The sequence below is a fragment of the Dendrobates tinctorius genome, unplaced genomic scaffold (genome assembly GCF_039654945.1).
Source record: "Dendrobates tinctorius isolate UK_male_01 unplaced genomic scaffold, ASM3965494v1 ptg000032l, whole genome shotgun sequence".
Lineage (NCBI taxonomy): Eukaryota > Metazoa > Chordata > Amphibia > Anura > Dendrobatidae > Dendrobates > Dendrobates tinctorius.
The window spans coordinates 14,146,405-14,168,120 of record NW_027361700.1 but is presented as its reverse complement, the minus strand read 5'-3'; the positions used below and the strand labels follow the sequence as shown (position 1 = coordinate 14,168,120).

The window sequence follows — 21,716 nt, the reverse complement described above, 5'->3', positions numbered from 1 at the left end:
CACCCTCCAGGAAGCAGAATATCCTGGTCTCTGTGTCCTTGTTCCTTGCCTTGTGCCTCTCCGTCCGCCCTCCAGGAGGCAGTATATCTTGGTCCCTATGTAGGGGAGGTGGACTGACCTACGGACCTGTCTGCAGCAGGAGGGTTAATGTACAATGTGCTGGACATGGACTGCTGTATATGAAGGTGGGAGACAGCTAGACAGAGGAGAAGGATGGTGAAGTACTGGGTTTTGCCACTAGGCTAAGACCTAGGACAGCAGAAACAGAAGAAGGTGTAGTACTGCAGTTTGGCCACAAGATGTGAGCAGAGAGCGGTGAGAAAAGGGCTTTACATCAGCTTAAGGCTACGAAACCGCACAGTCATGGGGGCGGGGTTACAGGAGCTCTAGAGGGGAATTCCCGGGGAGGGGAATAAATAGTTGTAGAGCGTTCCAGAAGAGTCAGTCCAGGGAGAGGAGCTAAACGGAAGAAGAGACAGAAGGAGGAGACGGACAGACAACAAGCTCCAGCAGGGACTGAGGAGGAAGACAGTCAAGGGGGTGGCCCTGACACGAGGAGCCGCAGAACAGAGACAGCCTGGGGTACCACAAACGGACGGACTCGGATGGGTGAAGCGCTGTGGTGGTAGGCCTAGGGCAGCCACAGTGAAAGAGCCGCAAGGGACGTAAATTAAGAAAAGGAAGGAAGTGAAGGTACCCGGCCTGTGTGCGGAGTCGAGCAGCTGCTGTGTGGTCCTGCGGAGTTGAGCAGCGGTTGTGTGGTGCTGCGGGTCGTCGAGAGGACGGCCAATAAAGAGGACCTGTTGAACGCACATCGGTGTCTGTCTTAAGTCTGTTCGCGGCGGAAGAAGGACCACCCCCCAGTCGGTTCACGTACCTACACCTATGCTATTGCTCCCTGCCTTGTCTCATACCTATCCTCTCTGCCCACCAGGAGGCAGTATATCCTGGTCCCTGTGTCTTTGGTCTTGTACCTTGTCTCGTACCATTACCTTGTCTGAACTCAGTACCACCTCTGTCTATCAGTCTTCCTGACTCTGGCTCCTGTCCCTGCTGTGTCTTTCCTTGTGTCCTCTCCGTCTGCCTGTGCTCCGCACTCCTGCAGCTCTGTCTATGCTCCGCACTCCTGCGGCTCTGCCTGTGCTCCGCACCCATGTAGCTCTGCTTGTGCTCTGTACTCTTGCGGTTCTGCTTTGTTCTGGTTCTGCAGAATCTCTTGCTGCTATCTGCAGCTCTTATCCACAGCCTTGCGGTTTTCCTCAAAGTGTGAACAGGTCCAAACCTGTTCCTTCATACTCCACTCCTTCCTGCCAGTACCCATACCTGCACCTCCTGTGCGAACAGGTCCAAACCTGTTCCTTCATACTCCAGTATGCCAGTACTCGTACCTGCACCTCCTGTGTGAACAGGCCTCTACCTATTCCCTACACCACTCTGTCGTGCCCGTCTGCCAGTGTCTCAGCCGTGCCTGCCTGCCTGTGTCTCAGCTGTGTCCACCTGCCAGGCTCTCAGCTGTGCCCGCCTGCCAGGCTCTCAGCCGTGCCCGCCTGCCAGTGTCTCAGCTGTGCCCGCCTGCCAGGCTCTCAGCCATGCCCGCCTGCCAGTGTCTCAGCCGTACCCGCCTGCCAGTGTCTCAGCCGTACCCGCCTGCCAGTGTCTCAGCCGTACCCGCCTGCCAGTGTCTCAGCTGTGCCCGACTGCCAGGCTCTCAGCCGTGCCCGCCTGCCAGTGTCTCAGCAGTACCCACCTGCCAGAGTACTAGCCGTGCCAACCTGCCTGTCTGTCAGTCGCATCTGTCCTAATGTTCTGTCCCTCAGTGGGATCAGCAGCTACAGCCAGACACCACCTTGTAGTGGCACCTGGCAGCTACCTGCCGCACAAGCCTGACCTCAACATCAGAGGCTCCAGAGAAGACCAAGGTAGCTGCATTAGTTACGCCCCTTCCAGGGTAGTCTGGTTTGTGGCACAGTGGGTCCACAACCCCCTGGCTCACTCCCACTAGTCAGGGTGTGAGCGTAACATTAGTTATTTTATACCATTTCATACCATCAGAACATTTGATAACCCCTTCAGTAGTAGGACTTCATTTTCATTATTTATTTTCCATCAAGGTTTTAGGGATTTTTTACAAAAATAAAATTGCAGTCTGTAGTGCTATTTTCTTTTGTTAAAAGTACTGAATGCCCAATAGACTCCTGTTGGACCACATTGAAAGTCAATCACCAAGAGAATATTTATAATCATTAAGCTCAGAACGCTCTATACACACAAAAACAACATTATTTCTTGCATTCATAGACACTCTCTTCATAGATAGTCAGATCTTGCTAGGCCTTTTAATGTTGATCTCCTGTAGTGACCTTGAAATCTGCAAGTTAAAAGCTGCATCCATTTCCCAGTTGCCAATAGGTCTTCCTGAGCAGACATGGGAAGTCCATCGGAGAGCTGATCAGTGACCTATCCAGGAAACATATGGCTGTTCTAAGCCAGGGAGCAGAAAGATCAGGAAGCTTTGCAGTTTTCTGTTTGTAATCACTATGTAAAAGTAACAAGATCTTGAACTGTCACATTGTAAAGGCTATGAATAATCTTGCAAAAAAAGTAGAAAGATACAAATAGGATTACCCATGCATATATTTTTTTTCTCTGGTAAAGTGCTACAGCATGTAAAATGAAACAGTAAAGTGTTAAAAAGAGTGGGAAAGATGGGTATACTATTATACATGAAGTAATGAATAAGAGGGATTCAGGGCATATTATTAGCACTTCTTGTTATGACCAAGACTGTCCTCTCCATGATCAGCTTAAAGGCCCCGTCTCACATAGTGAGATCGCTAGCGAGATTGCTGATGCTTCACCAATTTTGAAACGCGCCTGCTATCTCGCTACATGTGACACATAGCGGTGACCGGCTACCCGCTGGATATCGCTGATCGTGCTCGAATGCCCTGGGCCATTTTTTCATAGTCGGCGTCCCGCTGGCCAGCATGCATCGCTGTATTTGACGCCGACGAGCGACCTCGTTGGAGACGCAGAACTCAGGGATGCAGGCTGGAATCGTTCAGAATAGCTGCTGTGTGACATTGCACCAGCGATCCTTACCAGGTCGTATCGTTGTCGTGATCGCTGGTGCGTTGTTGAAGAGATCTGCCTGTTTGGCAGCTTACTAGCGACCATGTAGCGACGCACCAGCGATCCCTACCAGGTTGTATCGCTGTCGGGATCGCTTGTGCGTCGCTATGTGAAACGTAACCCTAAAGAAAATCTGATAGCAGGATTTGCCCCTGAAATCTACCACATGCGCAGTACCCGTCTCCTAAAAAGTCTTATCATCACCTTATTGACCTTATTATACAATTACAGCAATAAATAATTAAGGCTAAAACTGAATCAGGTGTAGTCAAGATGAATCTGAATCAATCATCCCCAAAGAATTGTGACTGACATACCCGCAAGACCTTGACCTTCTCCCCCACGGCACTTTAAATGTCATTCATGTGTGCAAGCTGTCTTATCCTCAGGCATGCAGTGGGAAGCTGAAGCTGCCGGGCATACTCCTGACTTCACTATGCATGCCTTATTAGAAGACGGCTCAAGCACATTACTTATGGACAGGCTCTTTTACAGCAAAAATCTATGTTTTATTCTAAAATGATCCAGGTATGCCCTGAACACCTCCCTAATAGGCAACATTCCTGCCCGCTCTACCTCCTGGCACCATTCATACACTTAGTACTCTTCCAGCATAATATACACCGTCCACCCCCAGAGAGCAATGCAACTCATTGATGGAATTGTACTGAGCATATCTGGAGCAAATTAAGTAGATTTAAAGAGAATCTATCTGCAGAATTTTGTTACCCCCATCTAAGGGCAGTATGATATAGAAGCAGAGACCCCGATTCCAGTGATGTATAATTTACTTTACTGGTTGCTGAAGTTTTGATAAAATCACTGTATTGTCTGCTGCAGATCTACCGGTTCTCTGAATGCTGAGCTCGGTATAACCCTAGCCATATCTCTGATTGGCAGCTGTGTACACTGTGCATAGGCAGAAAGCTACCAATCAGTGGTGGGGCTTGAATATCTGGCAGCAGGTTTACTAGTCTTCTAGTGATAATCGCCTGCTGATATAACAATGATTTAATAAAAATTACAACATGCAGCCCAGTAAGTGACATCTCTGGAATCAGGGTATCTGTCCCTACATCATGCTGCTCTCAGAATAGGTACCAAAAACCTGGTCACAGATTCCCTTTAAAACATGAATGTGCAGTGTATGCATGAGTACTTCTAAGCCCTCACATATGTGATTATGTAGTGATGATCCATACAGTGAGCAGGACATAAGGCAGTATGGGTCTTGAAAAGGAGGCAACATTATACATTTTTAGCAGCATGAATTAAAAAATATCTTCTTCTTACAAGTCTGAGTGATTCAGGATTACTTAATTGGTCACAATTTAGAACTGTAGATTTTTCAATGTTAAATGTAGAGTGTCATAATTTTTAAATTTTTAATATATGATACACTTAATAAAAAAAGACAATTGTAATATAAACTAAAATACTTCTGCATGCAAACAATTTTCCTTGAACAGTGTTTAGTAATATTTATTAAACTGAATAGGAAGAGCTCAAATTTGTGCAATGTATCTTATGCCTCAATATGGTTCCCAAGTGCAGACTCTACTTCTTGAAGCACTCACTGGAAGCGCCTACTGCAGGTCAACATATTTCATTAACCCCCTTTACCCCCGAGGGTGGTCTGCATGTTAATGACCAGGCCAATTTTTACAATTCTGACCACTGTCCCTTTATGAGTTAATAACTCTGGAACGCTTCAATGGATCCTGGGGATTCTGAGAATGTTTTCTCATGACATATTGTACTTCATAACAGTGGTAAAATATCTTTGATATGACTTGCGTTTATTTGTGGAAAAAAAAAATGGAAATTTGGCAAAAATTTTGCAATTTTCCAACTTTGAATTTTCATGCCCTTAAATCTTAGAGATATGTCACACAAAATACTTAATAAGTAACATTTCCCACATGTCTACTTTACATCAGCACAATTTTTGAATTCAACTTTTTTTGTTAGGATGTTATAAGGGTTAAAGTTGACCAGCAATTTCTCAGTTTTCCAACACCATTTAAAGTCACTTTGAGGGGGTCTATATGATAGAAGATACCCAGAAGTGACACCATTCTAAAAACTGCACCCCTCAAGGTGCTCAAAACCACATTCAAGAAGTTTAATAACCCTTCAGGTGCGTCACAGGAATTTTTGGAATGTTTAAAAAAAAAAAAAAACTACTAACTTTTTTCACAAAAAATGTAATTCAGATCCAAATTTTTTTTTATTTTCCCAAGGGTAACAGGAGAAATTGGACCTCAAAAGTTGTTATGCAGTTTATCCCCATATGTGGGGGTAAACCACTGTTTGGGCGCAAGGCAGAGCTCGGAAGGGTAGGAGCACCTTTTTACTTTTTCAAAGCAAAATTGGCTGGAATTGAGATAGGACACCATGTTGTGTTTGGAGATCTTCTGATATGCCTAAACAGTGGAAACCTTCCCACATGTGACTCCATTTTGGAAACTAGACCCCCTAGGAACTTATCTACAGATGGGTGGTGAGCACTTTGAAACCCCAAGTGCTTCACAGAAGTTTATAATGTAGAGAAGATAAAATAAAAAATCATATTTTTCCACATAAATTATCTTTTCGCCCCCAATTTTTTATTTTACCAAGGGTAATAGGAGAAATTGGAACTCAAAAGTTGTCACATTTCTTTTGAGTACGCCAATACCCCTTATGTAGGGGAATACTACTTTTGAGGCCCAGTGCAAAGCTCAGAAGGGAAGAGGTGCTAAATTGGAGGTCAGATTTTGCTGGAATGGTTTGAGGTGCCATGTCACATTGGCAGAGCCCCAGGGGTACCAGAACAACAGAAACCTTATATCTGAACTCATTTTACAAACTACACTCACCAATGAATTTGTCTAGGGGGTGCATTGATCATATAAACACCACATGTGCCTCACAGAATTTTACCACTGAGCGGTGAAGAATAAATTACATTTTTACCACTAAAATGTTAATTAGCCCGAAGCTTTTAATTTTTCTAAGGGCTAATGGGAATTTTTTTTACAACAAACTAAGGTCCATTTTTTCCTGAATGTGCCAATACCCTACATGTAGTGTGGAAATATTTTTCAGGCACAGTGCAAACCTCAGAAGGCAAGGAGCGCCAGATTTTACTGTTATGGTTTGCAGGTGCCATGACCCACTGGGAGAGCCCATGAAGTGCCAAAACAGCAGAACCCCCCCTAAGTGATCCCATTTTACGAACTACACCTCAATTAATTCGTCTATGGGTGCAGTGATCATATTGACACCATGGGTGTGTCACAGAATTTTATACCATTGGGCAATGAAGACAAAAAGCTACATTTTTACCACCAAAATTTTGCTTTAGCCAACGATTGTACATTTTCACTCAAGAAGTGGGGAAAAATGGCACCAAAATTTGTCCTGCAATTTCTACTGAACGTGGCAATACCCAATATGTGGCTGTATAGTGCTACTTAGCCATACTGAGAGACTGAGGAGGAACGGAGCACAATTTGCCTATTCAAGTGAATAGGTCTGTGGACGTCAGTGTGTTTCCACGGACCGTGTGTCCGTGGGCAAAACACGCTGACATGTCCGTTTTTTAATGTCAGCATGGGCCACAAAACGTCCTGCACACGGGCACACGCATAACACACATGGATGTCATCCTTGTGACACGCATTGGCATCGGGGAAGAAGCGTTACAGTAAGCGCTGTTCTCCGGCGCCGGGTGCTGAACACTGCTCTCATCATTCTCCCCTGCTCTGCCGGCAATTGGCGCAAGCAGAGGAGAATGATGAGAATTGTTTTTAAGTGAGAAAGAGACAGCAGGCGGTGGCTGATGGGACTATTACTCCCATCAGCCTAGCCCTGCTGCTGCTAATAATAGTGACAGCAGGAGCGGCTGATGGGGGTATTCATCAGCCGCCACCTGCGCTGTAAATAAAAAAAAAATGGCATGGGTTCCCCTGTATTTTTATAACCAAGAATAGAGGGGTCACCACGGTGTTTTTTTAAAATTATTTAAATAAATAATTTAAAAAAACAGCGTGGGGTCCTCCCATTTTTGACAACCAGCCTTGCTGAGTATAACTGTGTTTGTTATTTTTAAATAAAAATGGAAAAGTGTGTTTTGTTTTATTTTTAATATAGGACTTTATTCTGGCTGTGTCTTTATTTACCATATAACTATAGGATTAGTAACGGATAGGTGACTTATCAAACCCATGGATTAGTAATGGAGAAGCGTCTACGTCACCTGACAATGCAAAGGCGATATCAACCCCACAAATATGAACCCCACTTGCCACCGCTACAGGGCAAGTGGGAAGAGGCAGGCAAAGTGCCAGAATGGGCGCATCTAATAGATGTGCCTTTTCTGGGAAGCTGCGGGCTGCTATTTTTAGGCTGGGGGAGGCCAATATCCATAGCTCCTTAACACCTCAGAATACCAGCCCCCAGCTGTGAGCTTTAACAAGGCTGGTTGTCAAAAATGGGGGCACCCCACACGGTTTTTATATTATTTTTATTTAAATAATTAGAAAAATAGCGTGGGGACCCCTCTATTCTTGATAACCAATCTTGCTGAAGCTGAAAGCTGAGGGTTGCAGCCTCCATCTGTGAGTTTTGCCTGGCTGGTTATAGAAAATGCAGGGAACCCAGGCCGTTTTGTTTCACTTATTTATTTATAGTGCAGGCGGCGGCTGATTAAAACCCCCATCAGCGGCTCCTGCTGTCACTAATATTAGCAGCAGCAATGGTAGGCTGATGGGAGTAATAGCCCCATCAGCTATCGCCTGCTGTCTCTTTAATCACTTAACTGTAACTCTCATTATTCTCCCCTGCTCGTGCCAATCATCGCCAGCAGAGCAGAAGAGAATAGCAGCTGTGTTCAGCACACAGTGCCAGGAAACAGCGCTTACTGTAACCCTACTTCTCTGGTGCCCGTCCGTGTGGTACTGATGCGGCACACGGATGCCACACATGTGCCACAAGTATTACACACACGGACACTGACATCTCCGGTATCAGAATCAGCTGACATCCGGTGGCGATTGCCCGCACCCCCCCCATGTGCGTGGGCGTTTGCGATGACGTAACGATCCGTACCTGGTCAGATAGGCCCAGGGCACATGGACAGATCATTACATCCATTGTCAGAAAGGGGAAAAATAACATTTACCTTTAAATGTGGACAAATGTTCAATTTCTTCTTCCTCACCTGTAATAAAAAAAATAGGAATCAAGAGCCAGAAGCAAGTTCCTTAAGTCTATTAATATAATTTAAGTTTAGCCGTTCATGATAATAAAAAAAAACAAAAGTGACACGTCAAAATCCTAAATAAGACCACTTAAAAGAATCTATTACCAGATTTTTAAATATACAGGGTGGGTCATTTATATGGATATACCTAAATAAAATGGGAATGGTTGGTGACCCAGATCGGCACACTGAATTTGCAGAATGGGCAAAACAAAAATTGGAACAGGACCATCAGTTTACACAGAACATTATGTTCAGTGATGAGGCAAACTGTTTTGGGTGGCCCATTTATATGGATACACCTAAATAAAATGGGAATGGTGAGTTTTCTTGCGTATGGTGTCTTGCATTGAAATCTGCTGCAATGACCCGGGTACTGCGTTCACCAGACATCAACACAATTTCTATCCGCTCCTCACGTGTAAACCTCTGCGACATGTCGATGGCTGCAAACAAAGAGAAACTTGTAAATAACTCATGAAAGAATAAAGCTATGTTAAATCCAAGCACACCATTGTTTTTCTTGTGAAATTCTCAATGAGTTTGATGTGTCACATGACCCTCTTCCCAGTGAAAAAAATAAAGTTGGATCCAAAATGGCCAACTTCAAAATGGCCGCCATGGTCACCATCCATCTTGAAAAGTTTTGCCCCTACCATATACTAATGTGCCACAAACAGGAAGATGATATCGGCAACCATTCCCATTTTATTTAGGTGTATCCATATAAATGGCCCACCCTGCATCTCTCATACCTAAAATATGTATCCATCATTGCAGAGGGGAATGAGCAGTCAATTTTCTCCCTACTTTTGTCTCCTTTTCACTTGGCACTAGTACGCAATGTTTTAACACAAAAGGTACTAGTCACCAGATTTTCATTGGTGTTAATTTTCAAAATTAAAATTATCTGACATATTGTGTAGTACAACTCATTACAGATGACCATAAAAAATAAAAAAAAACGCAGAGGGAACATTGTATGGCATGACACAAACATATCAAACATCTAAGACGCAATCAGAGTAGGCAACCAACAAGTATGGAATCAAATATGCAAATACTGAACATAGGAATTTATTAACTACAGAGAACAAATGTGTAAGCTAGGACTTTGGATAGTCACAAGTAATATTGGGGTGGCATGCAAATAGAATGCTTTTGTTTGCACTTACACATTAGACACTTCAGTAAAAAAACAAAACAGAACATAGAGTCAGTCTGATGCTGCTGATGTACATGTATTTTCTGAATGAACAGGAAGTTAATACTAAAAACAAACAGTGGTCAGCATGAAAATTGCAAAATGTCCATTATTTTATTCATGTTATGATATGGAAAAAAAATGGTCAAAAATGACAAAAACATTATTGAAAAATTCTCATTTAAAACCACCAGGGGTATTTTTGGTTTTGCATTTTCATTTTTTGCTCCCCTTCATCCCAGAGCCATAACTTTTTTTTTTGGTCAAAATGGCCATGTGAGGGCTTGTTTTTAGCGGGATGAGTTGTACTTTTGAAAGACAACATTGGTTTCACCATGTCATGTACTCGAAAACGGGAAAAAAATTCCAAGTGTGGTGAAATTGTTAAAAAAAAATTGCAATCCCACACTTGTTTTTTGTTTTGTTTTTTTACTAGGTTCACTAAATGCTAAAACTGACCTGCCATTATGATTTTCATGGTCATTACGAGTTTATAGACACCAAACATGTCTAGGTTCTTTTTTATCTAAGTTGAGAAAAAAAATTCCAATGTTTAAAAAAAAAAAAAAAAAAACAACCCCAAACAAACAGAAATTGCACCATTTTCTGATACCTGTAACGTCTCTATTTTTTCGTGATCTCGGGTTGGGTGAGGGCTTATTTTTTGCATGCCGAGCTGGCGTTTTTAATGATACCATTTTGGTGCAAATAGGATCTAGTGATCGGCTGTTATTGCATTTTAATGCAATGTCATGGCGACCAAAAAAACGTAATTCTGGCCTTTTGACTTTTTTTCTCGCTACGCCATTTAGCGATCTGGTTAATCCTTTTTTTTATTGATAGATCGGGCGTTTCTGAACGTGGAGATAACAAATATGTGTATGTTTGATTTTTTTTTTTAATGGTTTTATTTTGAATGGGGTGAAAGGGGGATGAATTGAACTTTTATTTTTTTAATTTTTTTACAAACATTTTTTTTTCACTTTTGGCATGCTTCAATAGTCTCCATGGGAGCCAAGAAGCTGCCATAACCCGATTGGCTCTGCTACATACAGGCAATGATTAGATCACCTGTATGTAACAGAACTGCTGTCTTGCTATGAGCGCCAACCACCAGGCAGCGCTCATAGAAATCCGGCACTGACAACCATAGCGGTCTCCAGGAGACCTCTGATTGTCATGAAAACCCATCAGTGACCCGCGATCACGTGACGGGGGTCACCGGTGAGCGGATTTCCGGCACGTCTGCCGGAAGTGCATGTTAATTGCCGCTGTCAGAGTTTGACAGCGGCATTTAACGGGATAATAGCCACAGGTGGATGGCGATTCTTCCTGCGGCTGTTCCGGGCACATGTCAGCTGTTCATGTCGGAAAGGGGTTAAACTGGAATATTTCTGATGATAGCTTCACTTTAATTACTAAAAAAAAACTTTTTTTTTTAAAAAAGAACATTATCAAGTTGTTTTTATGGCAATCAAAATGGGGGTCCTGCACTCTTTGTAGCAAAACATGTATGTTACTGTTCTATGAATTTTCTATGGGACTATGAGAAACAGTGGAGAACTGTGTTCTGCTATATTTGGGAGTCTCACAGACTGTTGCCATGCCCTAACACTGCTCTATGCTTACATGAAATTTGGGAGCTCCCTTTTACCAATGTGGGTATGACACTGAGTCACTACTCACGGACAAGATGTGACAGCACGTCAAAGGCAAACGGGTAAGGCACAAGAATGGTCAGAAGACAAAGTCCGAGGTTAGGCAGCAAAGGTCAGATTATGACAAAGGCAAAGGGGCAATACAAACAAAGTCAAAAGGCAAAGTCTGAGGACAGACAACAAAGATCAGAATAGCAGAACATTAAGCACAAGCTACACACGCCACCAAGCAAAGTTATGACTTGTAATGGTTTGACCACTGTCAGCCAGCTAAATAGTCAGGTAATCAACCTGAATGGGTGACACTTGGAGGAAACCCAGCAGACCCAGCCAGATTGGGCGGCAGGGCCCTCACAATACTGTCAGCCCAGCTGGCCTCTGATTCTATAAGGCAGTTGAGCTGTCACTCACTGCATCCCTAGGAAACCGTGAGTGGTGAAATTGTGACAGTAGGGGAGCCACTGGACAGGCAGGTTTCCCAGGAAGCCTGGGAAAACACAGTCCAAATGATCGGCCTTCACAGATTAAGACAGGACCCAGGATCTCTCTTTGGGTTCATATCCCTTCCAATTGATAAGATAATGGAGGGAGTTTCGGACCCTCTGAGAATCCATGATCCTCTGTACCTCATACTCCAAACCTCTATCAACAGAAACCAGAGGCGGTGTGGATGAGGGGGATCATAGAATCGTAGAGTTGTAAGGAACCTCCTGGGCCATCTGGTCCAACCCCCTGCTCAAAGCAGGATTCGCTAAATCATCCCAGACAGATGTCTGTCCAGCCTCTGTTTGAAGACTTCTATTGAAGGAGAACTCACCACCTCTCGTGGCAGCCTGTTCCACTCACTGATTACTCTGTGAAAGTTTTTTCTAATATCTAATCTGTGTCTCCTCCCATTGCTTCTAGTATTTCCTTGTGCAAATGAGAATAAAGATGATCCTTCTACAATATGACAGCCCTTGAGATATTTGTAGACAGCTATTAAGTCTCCTCTCAGTCTTCTCTTCTGCAAGCTAAACATTCCCAAATCCTGCAACCTTTCCTCATAAGACAGGGTTTGCAGACCGGTCAACATTCTGGTCGCTCTATTCTGAACTTGCTCCAGTTTGTTGATGTCTTTTTTAAAATGTGGTGCCCAAAACTGGACACAGTATTGCAGATGAGGTCTGACCAAAGAGGAGTAGAGGGCAATAATGACTTCACGTGATCTAGACTGTATGCTTCTGTTAATGCATCCTAGAATTGCATTTGCCTTTTTTGCTGTTGCATCACACTGTTGACTCATATTCAGTCTGTGATCTATTAGTATACCCAAGTCTTTTTCACATGTGCTGTTGCTTAGCCCTATTCCTCCCATTCTGTATATGCCTTTTTCATTTTTATTGCCCAGATGTAGTACTTTGCATTTTTCCCTGTTCAAAACAATTCTGTTATAATATCGAAGGAACAAACTCCTTTAACAGGGATTTATGAAAGACATTAGGAACAACAAGAGATGGAGAATGTTTTAGTCTAAAAGCCACCGTATTGACAACTTACAGAATCTCAAAAGACCCAATGAATTTAGGACCAAACTTTGCCGACTGTACCTTAAGATTAATAATAATAATAATAATTACAATAATAATTTTTATTTCTATAGCACCAACATATTCTGCAGCTCTTTACATTTTAGAGGGGCCTTGTACAGACAATAAAGACATTACAGAATAACAGACGATGTCAGATACCAAAAGGAGTGAGGGCCCTGCTCGCAAGCTTCCAATTTATGAGGAAATAAGGGAGACATGAAAGGTAAATGGCAACAAGTTTAATATTTTTGGATGATAACCAAACCTTATCATTTACTTTACAGACAGGACCCACTAAACGTTTTCTAACGGCCTTCTGTTTTTGGAGAATTTGAGAAGCCCCAATATTATTTTGAAACTCCCTTCAGACATCCCCAAGTTTCTGTATGGTGACCTCCACCCAAGGACACTCAGAACTTATCCTAGAGAATTCATCAAAATGAGGATGAAAACCATAATTACAAAAAAAAATGGCGAGGTTCTAGTGAACTGATAGACCCGACTGATAAAAGTGAACTCATCCAGAGGTAGGAATGAGAACCGGTCCTCCTGCTGAGCCACGACAAAACATCTTAATATTTGTTTCAAACATTGATTTGTCCTTTCTCTCCGACCGTTGGTTTCAGTGTGGTAGGCAGAGGAAAATTACAAGTCAATCTTGAGTTTATTAGGGTATGTTTCCACATTAAGGATTTGTTCAGGATTTGCTGCGTACAGCGCAGCGTCCAATCCGCATCGTCCAGATGTTACAGCATAGTGGAGGGGATTTTATGAAATCCTGTCTCCACTATGCATGCACGGCCGCATCTGGTGGCCCTGTGTAACCGGATATGCGGCGCGTCTTTATAGACCGCAGCATGTCCATTTATCTTGCGGAGACACTGTCTCCGCAGCATAAATAACCCAGTCTATGAATATGATGCGGTGATTCCGGATGTGTTCAATGAACACATCTGGAATCACCGCGCGTACAACATGGAGCGGCACTTTGGGCGGAGCGGGGTGTCCGCTGCGTCCAAAGCGCAGAGACTACGCCCCCGTGGAAACATAGCCTAACAAAAAGCTCTCCAGAATTTGGAGACAAATTGCACCCCCCTATCAGACACAATGATAAACGAAGAGGTGTCGCATTGTATGTTAGAAACGTGTATATCTGCACAGAGATTGAAGCTTCAGAGACTGGGAGTTCTATGGAAACTGTTTGGGTAAGAGTACAAGGACAGAACAATGGAAAGGACACCATTGTAGGCATTTACTACAGGCCACCTGTGCAAGCTGAAGATATGGATGTGCATCAAATGGCCAAGTTCTCCAAAAAATATGACATAGTTGTCATGGGAGATTTCAACTATCCTGACATTTGTTGGGAATCTCTCTCAGGCAAAACTAACAGGTCAAGGAATTCTTATCCTCTCTTGCTGACAACTTTATCTTCCAAAAGGTAGGGGAGAAAACAAGGGGAACTGCTACCTTGGATCTAATCCTTATAAACAGGGAGGAAATGGTTGAGGAGGTAAAAGTGGCTGGGACCCTAGGAGGTAGCGACCATGCTATTCTAGAATTTTGGATAACTACAGGAGGAAGACCTGTGAAGACTCAGACGTCAAGGTTAGATTCAGAAAGGCAGATTTTAAGGGAATCCGAAAGAGAATTGGAGGGATCCAATGGCTGGATATCCTTAAGGACAAAAATGTCCAGGAAGGATGGGAAATCTGATATTTAACCGTCATCTTGTTAAGGGAACGATAATTAATACACGGTCTTAATGAACCATCTTTCTTGGCCACAAAAAAAAAACAGCGCCTAACGGTGACAAGGATGGTCTAATATGACCCTTCTCCAACGACTCCTTAATATAGGATCGCATAGCATCATGTTCGGGTACAGATAAGTTGAAAAGCCGACCCTTGGGAAATTTACACCCAGGCATCAACTCAATTGCACAGTCATAACTCCTATGAGGAGGCAAAGACGCAGACTAAAGGTATTGTCACACTAAGCGATATCGCTAGCAATATCGCTATAACTTGTGACGTTATAGCAATATTGCTAGCGACATCGCTGTGTCTGATACTTACCTACGACCCGTTCCCACGCCGGTTATCGCTGATCGCGCTAGAACGTCCTGGAGCGCTTCTCGTCGTCAGCTTCCTGTGGCGCTTCCTGTGGAGAGACGAGCGTGGACGCGGGCGGGAGGACGTCAGGATCGCCTAGTGTGACAGGTAAGTAGCGACCCCCGTCCCCAGCGATGTCGCTGGTGAGATCTGCCTGTGTGGCAGCTCACTAGCGACCACTTAGCGATGTACCAGCGATCCTGACCGCGTCATATCGCTGGTCGGGATTGCTGGTACATCGCTAAGTGTGACAGTACCTTTACTCTCACTAAAAACATCAGAGAAATCAGCCAGATAATCAGGAATATCATGAGACTGAGGAGAGGTGGAGAAAACAGGAGCGTCCCTAAGAACACACTCACAACCCTAACTCACCACAGACACAGATTTCCAATCCAAAACTGGGTTATGAGTTTGCAACCAGGGGAACCCCAGAACAATAGTATCATGCAAATTATGCACCAAAAATTTACAATTTTCTTGGTGGTCTGGGGCAACTCGCATTATCACCTGGGTCCAAAACTTATTCTCCGCCAAAGGAGTGGCATCAATACCCCTCAAAGGAATAGGCGTCTGCAGAGGCGTCATGGACAAACCACAACGTTTAGCAAAGTCCAAATCCATCAGATTCAGAGCTGCTCCTGAATCCACAAAAGCAATAGTGGAAAATGTGAACAAGGAGCAGATCAGAGTAATTGCCAAAAGGAACTTAGGTTGTATACTGCCCACAGCAAATGTGTGTGCAAAACGTTTCTCTCGTTTAGGGCAGACAGAAATAGTATGAGAGGCGTCTCCACAGAAAAAACACAGCTTATTATGCCTTCTAAACTCCCGACGTTGCGCCCTAGATAAAACCCCATCACATTGCATAGGTTCAGACATTTGTTCAAAAGGTGGCAGCGCCTCCAGTGTAGTTTTACGTTCACGTAAACGCCGATCAACTTGAATGGCTAATGACATAGAGCCATCCAGACCAGAGGGAACAGGAAATCCCACCATAACATCTTTTATGGTCTCTGACAAACCTTTCCGAAAGAGAGCTGCCAATGCACTATCATTCCATGTAGTAAGGACCGCCCACTTATGGAATTTTTGACAGTACAACTCAGCAGGATCCTGACCCTGGTTTAATGCCAACAGGGTTCTCTCAGCTGGATCAACAGCATTAGGGTCATCATACAACAACCCCAAGGCCTGAAAAATGCATCCACATTAGTCAGAATAGGATTTTCAGGTGTCAGAGAAAAAGCCCAATCTTGGGGATCGCCGCGCAGCAAGGAGATGACAATTTTAACCTGCTGCACAGAGCTCCCCAATGAGTTAGACTTCAAAGCAAGAAATAATTTACAATTATTCTTAAAATTCAGAACTTTAGACCGATCCCCAGAAAACACATCAGGAGTAGGAATCTTGGGTTCAGCAGCATGTGACTGAATAAGGTAGGTGGAAATTCCCTGTACTTCAGCAGCAAGCTGCTCCACACGATCAGACAGTTGCTTAATCTCCATTAGGAAAAAAATCCTCCTACGGCCCTAGAGAAAAAGAGGAAAAAATCCATTAAAAAAAAAAATTCTGACACTTTTTTTTTTTTTTTAACAATTCTTTCCTGCTTTTGAGTACCCTAGAATCTGCGGTATGGCTGGTGATTCTGTTATGAATGGGTCACCGAGGAGGGAAAAAAAAAAAGACAACAAGCTAAGTCTCAGAAAACCAGAGAAGTTGGTAACTATGCAGATTGCAGATCCTTGATCTTAACCGCACAACTAGCAGCAGTCGTGGAGCGTTCCTACGATGGTCCTAGACGCCTCGTCACAACCGGAGAGCTACATAAGCCTAAAGCAGGAAAAGAGGAAAACTAACTGCCCCAGAGCAGACCCCAAAGGAAAAACAGCCCCCCACAAGTATTGACGGTGAAACAAGATGAAAATGCAAACAAAGGCAGGAAAATAGGCTGAGCAAACGATGGGGCCCGGCTAACTAAAAAGGACAGGAAAGGAAAGACACTGTCTGCAGTCTGCCAAAACAAAAAACCTACAAAAATATTGTCCAACACTTCTGAAAGCAAAATTAACCCTGAAGTCACTAGACTTCAAAACCTATATCAGCGCTCTGAAATATTCTGAGACAGAGCAAAAAGAGGCCAATCTAATAAGGGACAAAAAGCAGATTGGCAAATACTGATAAATAGGAGTGGAAATTCAGCATAGCCCCAGCAGGGGCAGGCTGATTACACAAGAAACTGAATTGACCAACAAGCGCAAGTGTGAACATAAGCAAAAAAAACAAACTTAACTTGAGAAGACTGGAAGAGAGCTGAAGACCAGGACCTGAGAAGCAGACTGAATCACCAGCACTAGGATAGGGCGTCGGCTGTCTTATATCCAGTCTGATACGCCAGAGATCCAATCGTTATCTTCCTCATCAGGTGGCAGATCACTACCACTTAAACCAACCTCACTACCTTCTGTCACCACCAGAGGGAGAACGGAAGGGGAACTCTCAACTGGTGGAACAGAAAATGAGTTCATAACAGGGAGGCATATCTAAAGAAGAATATAATGCTGTCTGCAGAACTTGCAGGGCACAAACCAGATTATCTAAAGCTGACAATGAATTGAGGCTTGCAAGAGATGTCAAAAGCAATAATAAAGGATTTTGGGGATATGTCAAAAGTAAAAGAAAAGTCAAAGACGCTATAGGATACAGGATGAAAATGATGAAATGGTAAGACGGGATGTTGAGAAGGCTGAACTTTTAAATTCCTATTTTGCATCTGTTTTCTCTCAGAAAGGAAATGTAACATCAACTGTTCTTCACTGTCCTATTAAGGGAATAGAAGAATCCAGGATATCTATAAACAGAAATATAGTGAGGAAACACTTAGCTAACCTAAATGAATTCAAGTCTCCAGGTCCAGATGAATTACACCCAAGAGTACTGAAGGAGATAGCAGAAGAAATTTTTGAACCCCTCTCCATAATCATTGAAAATTCTTGTAGAAAAGAAGTCCCAGAAGACTGGAGAAGAGCAAATGTTGTTCCTGTCTTCAAAAAGGGGAAGAAGGCGGACCCAGGTAACTAGAGGCCAGTGAGTCTGACTTCTATACCAGGAAAGATCTTTGAACATATTATTAAATAACATGTATGTAAGTACCTGGATAAGAATGAAGTGATTAAACAGCGTCAGCATGGGTTTGCAACTAATAAGTCATGTTAGACTAACTTAATTTCCTTCTATGACAGAATCACTGATTTGGTGGATCAAGGAAATGCTGTAGCTATAGCATATCTTGACTTCAGCAAAGCATTTGACAAAGTATATCCTACAATCCTTATTGAAAAAATGGCTAAGTATGGAATGGACAAGGCAACTGTTAGGTGGATTCATAACTGGCTTAGTGATCGGACCCAAAGAGTGGTCGTAAATGTCTGCACATCCAGTTGGAAGAATGTCTCAAGTGGGGTACCACAGGGCTCTGTCCTGGGCCCTGTATTGTTCAACATCTTTATCAACGATTTAGATGAAGGAATTGAGGGTAAACTGATTAAATTTGCTGATGACACAAAGCTAGGAGGGATAGCTAATACTAAAGAGAGAGAGAGGATTCAAAAAGATATAAATAAACTGCAGCAGTGGGCAGCATCTAACAGAATGGTTTTTAGCAGGGAAAAATGCAAAGTACTACATCTAGGCAATAAAAACGAAAAAAGCATAAACAGAATGGGAGGAATAGGGCTACGCAACAGCACATGTGAAAAAGACTTGGGTATACTAATAGATCACAGACTGAATATGAGTCAACAGTGTGATGCAGCAGCAAAAAAGGCAAATGCAATTCTAGGATGTATTAACAGAAGCATACAGTCTAGATCATAGAATCATAGAATCATAGAATCATAGAATCGTAGAGTTGGAAGGGACCTCCTGGGCCATCTGGTCCAACCCCCTGCTCAAAGCAGGATTCGCTAAATCATCCCAGTCAGATGTCTGTCCAGCCTCTGTTTGAAGACTTCCATTGAAGGAGAACTCACCACTTCTCGTGGCAGCCTGTTCCACTCATTGATCACTCTAACTGTCAAAAAGTTTTTTCTAATATCTAATCTGTGTCTCTTCCCATTCAGTTTCATCCCATTGCTTCTAGTCTTTCCTTGTGCAAATGAGAATAAAGTTGATCCTTCTACAATGTGACAGCCCTTTAGATATTTGTAGACAGCTATTAAGTCTCCTCTCAGTCTTCTCTTTTGCAAACTAAACATTCCCAAATCCTGCAACCTTTCCTCATAAGACAGGGTTTGCAGACCGGTCACCATTCTGGTCGCTCTTTTCTGAACTTGCTCCAGTTTGTTGATGTCTTTTTTAAAATGTGGTGCCCAAAACTGGACACAATATTCCAGATGAGGTCTGACCAAAGAGGAGTAGAGGGAAATAATGACTTCACGTGATCTAGACTGTATGCTTCTGTTAATACATCCTAGAATTGCATTTGCCTTTTTTGCTGCTGCATCACACTGTTGACTCATATTCAGTCTGTGATCTATTAGTATACCCAAGTCTTTTTCACATGTGCTGTCACTTAGCCCTATTCCTCCCATTCTATATATGCTTTTTTCATTTTTATTGCCCAGATGTAGTACTTTGCATTTCTCCCTGTTAAAAACCATTCTGTTAGTTGCTGCCCACTTCTCCAGTTTATTTAAATCTTTTTGAATCCTCTCTCTCTCTTCTCTAGTATTAGCTATCCCTCCTAGCTTTGTGTCATCAGCAAATTTAATCAGTTTACCCTCAATTCCTTCATCTAAATCGTTGATAAAGATGTTGAACAATACAGGGCCCAGGACAGAGCCCTGTGGTACCCCACTTGAGACATTCTTCCAACTGGATGTACAGCCATTTACGACCACTCTTTGGGTCCGATCACTAAGCCAGTTATGAATCCACCTAACAGTTGCCTTGTCCATTCCATACTTAGTCATTTTTTCAATAAGGATTGTATGAGAGACTTTGTCAAATGCTTTGCTGAAGTCAAGATATACTATATCTACAGCATTTCCTTGATCCACCCAATCAGTGATACCGTCATAGAAGGAAATTAAGTTAGTCTGACATGACTTATTAGTTAGAAACCCATGCTGACTCTGTTTAATCACTTCATTCTTATCCAGGTATTGACATACATGTTGTTTAATAATTTGTTCAAAGATCTTTCCTGGTATAGAAGTCAGACTCACCGGCCTATAGTTGCCTGGGTCCACCTTCTTCCCCTTTTTGAAGATAGGAACAACATTTGCTCTTCTCCAGTCTTCTGGCACTTCTCCTGTTCTCCAAGAATTTTCAAAGATTATGGAGAGGGGTTCAAAAATTTCTTCTGCTATCTCCTTCAGTACTCTGGGGTGTAATTCATCTGGACCTGGAGACTTGAATTCATTTAGGTTAGCTAAGTGTTTCCTCACTATCTTTCTGTTTATAGATATCCTGGATTCTTCTATTCCCTTAATAGGACAGTGAATAACAGTTGATGTTGCATTTCCTTTCTGAGAGAAAACAGATGCAAAATAGGAATTTAAAAGTTCAGCCTTCTCAACATCCTGTCTCACCATTTCATCATTTTCATCCTGTAAAAATCCTATAGCATCTTTGACTTTTCTTTTACTTTTGACATATCCCCAAAATCCTTTATTATTGCTTTTGACATCTCTTGCAAGCCTCAGTTCATTTTCAGCTTTAGCTAATCTGATTTGTGCCCTGCAGGTTCTGCAGACAGCATTATATTCTTCTTTAGATATGCCTCCCTCTTTCCATTTTATAAACATTTTTTTCTTCCTTTTTAGCATGTGCTTAAGTTCTGTGTTCATCCATCCTGGTTTCCTTAAATGCTTCCTATTCTTCCCTCTTTTCGGAATTGTTAACAACTGTGCTTTGAGAATTTCATTTTTCAAGATTTCCCATCCTTCCTGGACATTTTTGTCTTTAAGGATATCCAGCCATTGGATCCCTCCAATTCTCTTTCTGAATCCCTTAAAATCTGCCTTTCTGAAATCTAACCTTGACGTCTGAGTCTTCACAGGTCTTCCACCTCTAGTAATCCAAAATTCTAAAATAGCATGGTCGCTACCTCCTAGGGTCCCAGCCACTTTTACCTCCTCAACCATTTCCTCCCTGTTTATAAGGATTAGATCCAAGGTAGCAGTTCCCCTTGTTTTCTCCCTTACCTTTTGGAAGATAAAGTTGTCAGCAAGAGAGGATAAGAATTTCCTTGACCTGTTAGTTTTGCCTGAGAGAGATTCCCAACAAATGTCTGGATAGTTGAAATCTCCCATGACAACTATGTCATATTTTTTGGAGAACTTGGCCATCTGATGCATAAAGAGTTCATCTATATATTCGGCTTGCACAGGCGGCCTGTAGTAAATGCCTACAATGGTGTCCTTTCCATTGTTCTGTCCTTGTATTCTTACCCAAACAGTTTCCACAGAACTCCCAGTCTCTGAAGCTTCAATCTCTGTGCAGATATACGCATTTCGAACATACAATGCGACACCCCCTCCTCGTTTATCAAGTCTGTTTCTTGCAAATAAGTTGTATCCTTCTAGTCTTGTATTCCAATCATGTGTATTGTCCCACCAAGTTTCAGTGATTCCAATTACATCATATTTCTGTTCCTGTGTTAGTAGTTCCAATTCTCCTTGTTTGTTGCCCATGCTTTGTGCATTAGTATAGAAACATTTTAGTTTGTGATTGGTTTCTCTTTCTCCAATATTTTTATTAATTAGATTCTTTCGTCTTTGTTCT

At 42.7% G+C, this 21,716-nt stretch overlaps 1 protein-coding gene across 4 annotated transcripts in view; it reads right to left on the bottom strand.

Annotated features, from left to right (window-relative positions):
* Positions 1–21,716, bottom strand: part of SKAP1 (src kinase associated phosphoprotein 1) — an 889,984-nt gene that overhangs the window by 128,877 nt on the left and 739,391 nt on the right. For all 4 annotated transcript variants that reach the window (XM_073572419.1, XM_073572420.1, XM_073572421.1 and 1 more), the window contains one exon: positions 8,300–8,338. In XM_073572419.1, the coding sequence (XP_073428520.1) occupies positions 8,300–8,338 (39 nt within the window). The remainder of the gene's footprint in view (positions 1–8,299; positions 8,339–21,716) is intronic.